Source organism: Elephantulus edwardii, unplaced genomic scaffold, assembly GCF_000299155.1.
Source record: "Elephantulus edwardii isolate Elephantulus edwardi_28Jun2011 unplaced genomic scaffold, EleEdw1.0 scaffold00075, whole genome shotgun sequence".
NCBI classification, from domain to species: domain Eukaryota; kingdom Metazoa; phylum Chordata; class Mammalia; order Macroscelidea; family Macroscelididae; genus Elephantulus; species Elephantulus edwardii.
Window position 1 is genome coordinate 14,066,870 of NW_006399825.1, and position 10,262 is coordinate 14,077,131.

The 10,262-nt window shown below is 40.1% G+C and overlaps 1 protein-coding gene across 1 annotated transcript in view; it reads left to right on the plus strand.

Annotated features, from left to right (window-relative positions):
- CPO (carboxypeptidase O) overlaps positions 1-6,504 on the plus strand; it is a 31,123-nt gene extending 24,619 nt beyond the window's left edge. Inside the window, exons 8-9 of the mRNA XM_006889161.1 lie at positions 5,293-5,377; positions 6,230-6,504. Of these exons, the coding sequence (XP_006889223.1) occupies positions 5,293-5,377; positions 6,230-6,504 (360 nt within the window). The remainder of the gene's footprint in view (positions 1-5,292; positions 5,378-6,229) is intronic.
- Positions 6,505-10,262: the final 3,758 nt, after the last annotated feature.

Below are 10,262 nucleotides of genomic sequence, written 5' to 3' on the forward strand. Positions count from 1 at the left end.
GCCTATGTATCTGAAAGTTTGACAATGAATGAGGATGACTGGAGTAGAAAGAGTCTCTTTGAATTGTGTTGGCAAGGAGTTCTGAATACCCCGTGGACCCCAAAGAGTGCACAAGTCTATCTTCGAGGAAGTGTAAACAAAGTGCTCTTTAGAGGCGAGGATGGTGAAATTTCTTCTCGCATACATTGGGCATATTGTTAGGAGAGGTCAGTCCTTGAGGTAAAGACATCATGTTGGGAAAGGAGGAGCTCAGAGAAAAAGAAAAGACTTGACCCGTTGACTGTAACGATGGTCTTGAGCACATTAGAGCTCCTGAGGATGCGGCAAGGTTTAGTTCTGTTGTCCTTATAGTCACTGTGAATGGTAGCTGAGTTGAAGACACAGAGCAACAATAATAGAATACTCGTGTTTTGTGGTTACTATGTGCCCTTGAATCTGCTGTCTCTGACTCATAGTGACCCTGTTTACAATTGGTCTGAATCTTGCCCTATCCTAAGCCAGTCTCACTATCTCTGACATCCCTACCCTAGTTACTATGTCAATCCATTTCATCTGGGGCCTTAGTCTCCTGTGAGTCCTTTCACCCTTCCAAGCCTCATATGTTTCTCCAGGGACTTGACCCTCCTGGCCACGTGCCCAAAGTATGTGAGACAGAGCTTCAAAATCCTTGCCTCCAAGGAGCAGCTTGGTTTCACCCTCTCCAAGACAGGCCTGTTGGCTCTCTTGGTGGTCCATGTGTTCAAGACTCTTCTCCAGCACCACAACTCAAAGGCATCAGTTCTTCTGTCATCCTTCGTCATTATCCGGCTCTCTGATACATATCAAGTAATTGTTAAGATCATGGCCTGAGTTAGGCACACCTTAGTTTCTAGGATAACATTATTGCACTTTGGAGAGGTCCCTGACAGCAAATCTCCCTAATGGAATTATTCTTTTGATTTCCTGACTTCTGGTGCTAGGAGTGTTTATATGGAGCTGAGCAAGCTGAAATAGTTAACAACCTCAGTCACTTTCTATCATGGTACTGCCAAGGGGCCCAGTGGTGAGAATCTTTGTCTTCTTGATATGGAGCTTCAATTCATATTGAAGACTATAGTCCTTGACCTTCTGCAGCAATTGCTTCAGGTCCTCCTCAGTTTTGGCAAGCAAGATTGTGTCATCTGCATAACACAGGTTGTTGAAAAGTTGTCCTCCAATACTGATGCCATGAAATCTTATGTTTTCAGTGCTTGTATTATTTCCATCTGATCGCTTGTCACCTCAACCTTTATATTATATCTTTATGTTAGATACATACACCTTTCTTTCTCTCTTACCTCTCTCTCTTTCTTATACACACACAAACACACACACACACACACACAGAGAGAGAGAGAGAGAGAGAGAGAGAGAGAACGCACTCTTACTCATCTTCTTTTTGAATGACCACCTGTGAAAACATGTTTACACATGAGAGTAAGTTCTCCAGCCTTAATTAATGAGCTGTTAACTGGGTTAAGATTTTTTCCAATGTAAATCATGTATCACTAGCAAAGGGGTATTTATCATGTTGACTAAAAAACTTGCCTGGACTGAGAAGAATGGCAGCAGAGAAATTAGCTCTAACTGGCCTTCAGCATGGTATAATGTCAGAAGAGAGGAAGATATAATTTGAAGTTCTTCCACCACGGAGAGAAGGTGAAGTCACAGCCTAGGGGATTTCTGTTTCACCTTCTCAGAAAGGAGTGCTTCTATAGGCCCAGGATCATAACCGTACACTTCTCACATATGTCAGTTTCTCACCCTCGCTACTCCCCTTAATAATTGCTGGTGGAATCCATTTTTGAAAAGGAAAAATAAAAAATTAAATTCTTTTGTCAAACAAAGAGGGAAACTGGGGAGACAGTTCTCTATCCTACAAGCAGGACTTGAGGGAAGGGATCTATAAGGGCAGGATAAGTAGTGGTGGCAATGAGGAAAATGATTAATTGGTTGTGGTGAGCTACAGGAAATAAAAAAAAATGCAAGGAGCAATTTAGATGGAAAATGTATCCTACAGCTGATCCGTGTAATCCAAATAAAAGCCAAGGCCCAAGTGGCTCAGTGAGCATCTAGTTTCATTAAAAAAAAAAAAGAAGAAGAAGAAGGAGAAGAAGAAAGAAAGAAAGAACCATGTGAGAATCTAAAATAATGAAAAGTAATTCCAAACTCTACTACTGACTTGCAAGGAATTTCAAAAGGAGGATGTAGTCAGCAAGTCACAGCAACCTGTCTCCAGGCCTCTTGCCTTTCATGTCTCTTCCACACAGCAGCTACCCTGAATCCCTTTTCTCCCTTTCAGTTCCTTACCACAATTTCTCTGTCAGAAATCCCCTTTCTGACTCTCCTCTCCCACTCAAATTTTTCTTCTTCTTTTCACAAATATTTCTTGTACCTTTTTTCCATTGTAAATGATCAAACCCACTTTAGTCTTCCTAATTTTCTTTCCCTTTCTATTCATTTTCTCAAATTTGGATACATAAAATCCAGGAGCAGACCAACATCTTTCAGGAGCAGGAAGTGGAATTGAATGAATAAAGAGAGAATTTTCAGTAGTGGATGGCAAAGGGGGGAAAGCTTGGAAATGTATTCAATTTAGTGTGATTTCTCTGCCCTTCTGCCACTCCCACTCTTGTCTTGGTCACATGTAAGGACCCAAAGTGTTCTGCAGATGTTATTCATCACTATTTACACCTAGTACCTAAAAAAACACTGCCTTTTTAAAAAATTCATTTTAATGAAAGTTTGAAGAGACTTAGGGTTTCCATTCATTCATTGTTTTACTTTTCTTCCTGCCCACCTCTCCCCACAATTCGCTCTTCTCTTTGAAAAGTAAAAGAAAAATGCTTTCATTGTTATCCAATCCCTCTCCCCAAGTCCACTCCACTGTGCAGCCTTCATTCTGGACTCCTGTCATGACAATAATACCTAATCATATATCCCTTTCAAACAGTTCGCTCCCTCATCTGTTTCAATTCAGTATACATTATTTATCCCCTTTTTCTCAGTATTCACTCAACCCCGATATGAGTTCCGTTTTACAACAGTAGCCCTATGTAATATTTGCTCTTTTGTGACTGAGATGTTTCACTCAGCATAATGTCCTTTATGTTCTTACTTTACATGTAATCGTGCTCACTAACACTCTCCCAAGCACAGCTCTGGGAAATCTGTGTGTCTTCTCTGCTGCCTTTCTCTGACATGTGATTGAATTTAAGAACCACTCAGATAACCCAAAATAAATTCCTCCTCTCGAGAGATTTAACGTAATTGCATTTTTTATCCCAATAAGGGAATTCAGAACTGGATATATCTTTGGGTATCTTTTTCCCCAGCCTACTACAATGGGCCATGGCCATATGGTGAAAGTTCTTAAAAACTAGACCAATACAAAACCAAGAAGTTCATAAGATACAAACTGTGATCAAGCTTAGAAGGCCTAGTCTATGGTATAAAGAGACAGCCAAATACAGCCAGAAATTCACAATCTAAAGAGGCTAAAATTGATAAATGGGACCTTCTAAAGATTAAATCCCTGTGCACATCAAAAACTTTTTCCAGCAGGGTGGAAAGAAAACCAACATACTGAGAACAAACATTTGGTAATACCATCTCAGACAAGAGTCTCATAACGAAAGTTTACAGAATACTCCTGGGCCTCCACAAGAAAAAGACTGAAATATAGCCCAATTACAAAATGGGCAAAAGACATGGAAAGAATTTTCACAGAGGAAGATACTAAAATGGTAAACAGACACTCTTGAAGAAATGCTCTAACTCACTGGCAGTAAGAGAGATGCAAATCAAAACCACAATGAGATACCATTTCACTCGAGTAGCAGTGGCAAAGTTTAACAGGACAGCAAGTAACAAATGTTGGAGAGGATGTGGTGAGAAAGGAACTCTTCTACATTGTTGGTGGAATTGTAAAATGGTGCAACCATTCTGGAAGGCAGTTTGGCTCTTCCTTAAAAAGCTGAACATAGAAATTCCATATTACCCAGCTATCCCACTACTTGGAATATACCCTGAGAATATGAGAACTGAGGCACAAAGTGAGATTTATACACCAATGTTTATAGCAGCATTATTCACCATCACATGAACAGGAAAACAGCCCAAATGCCCAACCACAAATGAATGGACTGAGAAATTATGGTACATTCATACAATGGAGTACTATGTAGCACGCAGAAGCAATAACTTTGTAAATTATTACCTAACATGGTAGGGACTGGAAAGCATTATGTTGAGTGAACTAACTCAGTCACATAAGGATAAATATTGTATAAGACCATTCATTATTGTAGAATGAGTATAAGGATCCAGGAGGGGTGGGAGAGGCTGGAAGCAGAGAGATGAGGATGTGCAGTGGGAAGAGGGTTGTACAATCATTGGGTTGTACAATTTGATTGATGGGGGTTGTGTGAGGGAAATGGAAGTAATATGTTCAAATTTGTATTAGAATATTGTAACTAAACTAGTGGGGGGAAAATCTAGGCAAAGAAGTTTGCTTTTAATTCTTTGGACAACTGAGAGCTACTGAAGATTCTTCAACAGGGTCGTAACCATAGTCATGCTCTTGTGGATTCATTGGGAAACCAAGTAGAGTCAATTGGAATAAGTATTGGTGAGAAAAAGGGAAACTTTTTTAGAAGCTTATAAAAGTCCTTTTTCATAGATAATGAATCTAAGCTAGTGTGATGGCACTGGAAATGGAATTTAACAACTGAGGATGGAAAATTTTGAGGTGTCAAAATAAGCCAAAAAACTAAAAGATGACTCCAGAACAAGATTTTGCATTTTGTTTGGGAGAAGGATTCTAGATCAGAAAGAAGAAATTTAGAATAGCCCTAATAAAAATAAATAAATAAAATTGGGGAAAAAAAAAGAATAGCCTTACTAATGGTGAAAATGATGTAAACTTAACCCTAGTAAGTTGAATCTAAAGTATCAGCAGTCAAATCAAGTGTCCAATGAGAAGTTGGGAAGTTGTTCTGGGAATTCTGGCAATGGATCTGAACAGAACAGGGAGCTCTGGGGGCAGAGCCCATAGGACATTGTTCTGCCAACCCAAAGATGGTGTCCCTCTGGCGATCCAATTCCGTCAGTGATTCCTAGGGAGAAAGATGGGCAGTCTCTTCCCATGCAATTTACAGCCTCCTGATGCCCCCCTGCAGGATCAGCTGTGAGATGATTCCTACCAAGCATTGATAGCTGTGGACTTGCACTTATTTTTACATTAACATCTATCTCTGCCTTTCTTACCTGCAGATTCAAGTTGGAGAGAAGGCAGCAAATGCACTGAAAGCAAAACATGGGACAAATTATAAAGTTGGCTCCAGTGCAGATATTTTATGTAAGTTTTTTTTTCCTTTCCATAAAATTTAAGGCACAGAGGAAATCAGTGGACTTGGGATGGGGTGGAGTTGGAAGGAAAGAGAGAGAAAAGAGTTCCTGGAATCAACAGGGAGTTGTATAAATCAAATGACCAAGGATAAAAGGGAATCTGTACAAATCTAGAATTATGCTCTCTAGGGATAAACAATAAGAAGGAATTAATACACTGGCTCAGCCCAGAACTTCCTCTGGCTTCAGTTATAAAGGGTTGGCAAGTTAGAAGGCACAGGAGTTCACAGAAAAGACATTGCCCACTGACCCTTGGTTAGTTGATTGAGTTCTCAGAGGAATTACTTGGCTTTTTCAGAAAAGCAAAAGGGGAGGGACTGGAAAAAGAATCTAAAAGGAAATCATTCAGGTGGCAAAGGAGTGTGCTGTTTTCCATCTTTCCCAACGACTACGTCCTACAACTTCTTCAAGACCACCTGCACAATATCTTAGTGATATTTCCTTGTTGATCATTTTGATTCATCCCTTTGTATGAGTCAATTAAGTCTTCTTTTGCATTATTGTATTGCTTTGTTTTTGATTCAGATAATAAACTTTAAATCCTTACTACATCCCAGGAACAGTGCTAAGTATTACTGGGGGAAAGGGGAAAAGAGAAAGACTAAGGTACATATAGGTTCTTGGCCTGCTAAGGTTTATAATGAAGATGGGGGCAGGGACTAAAGGATCTATGAGTTTCTAATCTTATAAAAAGTTTATTTATTTCATGAGATTGAAACTTTAATCCCTGAAGGGCAGGGACTCCAGACCTCTGTTCTTTCAACTGCCTTCTTCGTTTTTGTTTTACTTTGTTCTTTCATAGATGCTACATCAGGATCTTCAAGAGACTGGGCTCGGGACATTGGGATCCCCTTTTCATACACATTTGAGCTCAGAGACACTGGAGAACACGGCTTTGTACTGCCAGATGATCAGATCCAGCCCACATGTGAGGAGACCATGGAAGCTGTGCTCTCTGTGTTAGATGATGTGTATAATAAATACTGGTCCTCAAACAGTGCTGGGAAGGTCACCTCTACCACTGCAGGGCTGACCCTGCTAACACTCTTCTTTACTTTAAGAGCACTGGTGGCATAATAGTCCACAGTGGGTTTCGCTTCTAACACAAAGGCTGCGTACCTCAGGCAATTGGATTCTACCAGTGGCTCTATGGAAGGATGATGGGTAATCTCCCATGTGATTTACAGCCTCTTAAGCCCAATGGAGGGTCAGCTGTGAATCTATTTCAACTCAGTAGCAATGAGAAAATATAAAAATTTTAATCTAATCTAGCTTTTGAACACTTTCTTAAGCTGATTACAGCCTCAGAAACCAAATGGAAAGTCTTTGCAAGTCAGAACCAATTTGATGGTCTGCTGACCTCCAGTAGCATGGGTACAGTTGTAAAGAAAGTATGTGTCTATGGAGGTACATGAATCAAATAATGGAACCAAAGATCATTTCTATCTCAATAAATAATGTCTATTCTTTATGTTGTGTTTCTAATAATTAATTTGTATTACTTATTAACACTGCAAAAATGCTACAAGCTAAACTACCCTAAAACTCAGTGGTATGTAAATCTATATGTTAGCTAAGGTGCTCTGCCAATCTTGGCTAGGCTAATTTGTGTACCCATGGTCAGTTTCGGATCACCTGGTTGATTCTGGCTGGGCTTCTTGAGTGGGTGGTGAGGTTTACTAGCTGTTAACTAGTCTAGGATATCTTCAGCTGGGATGGTGGATGATGGTTATACTCCATACGTCTTGCCATCTAGTAGACTAGCGTAGGTGTGCACTCAGGCTATGATGGAGGAGATGGTATAATGGAGCAAGCATCAATGTGAAGTGCTTTGCTGATTGCATCATGTTGGCTCATATCCCATCAGCTAAATAAAGTCACAGGGCTGAGCTCAGAGTCAAGAGGCGGAGTAAGACCTAGTGTGAGAAGTAAAAAAAGGAGTCCATGAGTACACTTAGTTTGCCTGATATTAAGTAGTCTAAAATATCACTAGTTTTACTTTACACTAAGAATACCTCAACTACCAAATGAAGGGGTTCAGATATAATATGTTGCTGAGTCCAGCTTTAAATCTTGACACATCTGTGTTAGCTGAACCTGATTGTTCAGGGTATCAAATAATTAACAGTCACATGATAAGATTTTGATTTGGCCTTTTGTGTTCTAATTCTTTGTGATTTATGATCTCAAGGATAATGTTAAGATAATGGTAAGACTAGATTCCTTGTCCTGAATTATTTCTTATCTAATTTCCTTAAAAAATTTCTTTACATTCAAACCAGTTTCTCACTTGTGTATCATTTAATTAGTTACAGCATTCAGAAGATAAATAGTAGGATCTCTTAGTGTTGCTGAATGAACTAATTTATTTCCAAGCAGTTTCTAGGATGTGAGCTGGATCTGTTTCTATATGTATTTTTAAGGATGTAAGTAAGTCGGGACAGGTTGTTATTTAGTCTCAATTCAATTCAAGAAAAAGGAACTCCAGCTGAACACTGTGACACTGATGTGCCAAATGTGATAATGGTTACCCAGGTGGACAGTGTTTGGTGGAGCTCTCCAATTAAAACAAGCTTAGAAGCAGGAGTGACATCCACTTCTGAACTAGTTTGCCTTCGGAAACCATTTGGACTTGGAGAAATGATGAAAGTTATACAAGTGTTCAGGTCTTTCTTTCCTAAGTTCGCTATGAGTTGTCTACGACTCCATGGCCCTTAACAACAATAACAACAAGAGAGCTCAGTTGGCCTAGTGGACAGAAAGTGATACTACCAAGCCAAAGGCGGGTGCTTTTAGTCTGCAGCCCTCAGGCCAGTTCTAACTGATTTTGGTCAAACATTCTTCTAAGTGGTATAGCACCGATCTGTCCATTTGCTGTGCAGAAGTAACTCGTGGCTGCTGTGATGTTAAACATTGTGACATTGATGTGTCAAATGTGATAATGGTTGCCCATAGTGGACAGTGTTTGTTGGAGCTCCCCGATTAAAACAAGCTTGGAAGCAGGAGTGGCTTCCACTTCTGAAATAGCTTGCCTGTGGAAACCCCATGAACTTGGAGAAACAATGAAAGTTATACAAGTGTTCAGGCTTTTTGTATGACTTGACAGCACTTAACAACAATAACAGTGGCATAATCTTGGAGGAAGTGTAACCAGAGTGTGCCTTAGAGACAAGGACAGCGACACTTTATCACGTACTTTAGGCATGCTGTCAGTAGGGTTCAGTTCTTGGGGAAAAGTCATTATTCTGGGAAAGGTAGAGAGCAAGTGAAAGAGAAGACCCTCAATGAGACAGACTGACACACCGGATGGAGGGACTACAGCAAAGGGCTTGAACAAGGCAGAGATTCTGATGATGAGGATGCATGATGGGCCAAGGCGTTGATCTGTGCTTCAGAGGATCACTGTGAGTTGTCAAGTGAGTGGCCTCTAACAACAACAACAATAGTGGCAGAGTGGGTTATGTGTTGGGCTGCTAACTGAACGGTTGGCAGTTTGAATCCACTAGCAACTCCTTGAAACAAAGATGGCTGATCTCCTCCTATAAATGTTTACATGGGAATCAGATGGAGGGTCACTGGGAGACATAACTGACAGTTGGTTTGATTTGATTTAGCTCAAGAAAAGGCTAGATACGTTAAATATTTTTCAATGATTTAAAAACCACACCTCCCAAGTGGAGGTGATAGTGATGACTAATTTCTTGAGAATAGGAACTGGCTTAATTGATTCAAAGAGAAGATAAGTTCACATAATATGAAGGAGCAAATGTTAATTTTTCATAAATTGGGCTTTTGTAGCCCAGAGACTACCTATGTACAAAGTTACTTATTAAGAATGACTGAATCTATTTTGCCTGCCTTTGTAGTTACAATGGTGGACATTATAGACTTGGTTCTTGTCCTCTGGAAATTGATATTCCAGTGAGTAAGGTCATGGGTGGCGATCGTGAATAATTGGGATGACCACCTTGCTGCATGCTAGGTGAATCTGACCTCTCAAGAAACAGTAAAAGTCAAGAACAAAATAAACAAGCTAAACAATTACAGCTTGAAACATAAGCTATGAAAGAAATAAAGAGTAAATGGGAAGGTAAACCAGGGCCAGACTGTTTATGGGTACACAGTCATTTAATTGTGCTATCTTGTCCATTAAATTGTAAGTACTCTCAAAGCTGTTTCTATGACTGTCATTTCCTCTAGATCTCCATGTGACGCCCTGAAATGGTGCTAAGCACTTGTCAGGCATTGAACAAATGTTGTTGCTGTGACCTGCTGACAGGGCAGCCTTGGGTGTTCAGTCACCCATTTCCAATTTTCCTTGTTGGTCACAGTCACAATGCATTCCTGGCTGTAACCCTTTTATTGCCTTTCTGCCTTCTCTTTATTTTGCCATGTTTTACTAGTATGAGGCTGATAAGGGTCACAGAGGGAAATGTCAGGGGCAATAAGGCTCAATGAATTAGAGAATAGCTATTTTACATAAAAATGCCAGTACCACAGTTGTGTCATTGTCAAGAGAAGATGGTTAGGTTTCATTAATGGCCAGGCTAGGAAAGGAAAAAAACCTAGTTGACCGCCCAGTGCCACATTCTAGAAGGAGGCAGGGCAGCTGGGCCTGGAGGCAGCTTTCATCTGCCCAGTGGTTTAGTTTCTAAGGCAGCCTTTTCACGCTTTAAACCTCTGACTACTCTAAGAATTGTGATCTACAAAGTTCAATTCATGTCTAAAGAGGCCAAATAAAGGTGGAAAGGTACAGATGGAAGCAAGCTATTAGCTTGCCTGAAACTCTCCACAGAGATTCTTTTAAGACCCTAGAATAGACTCATAGCTTCATT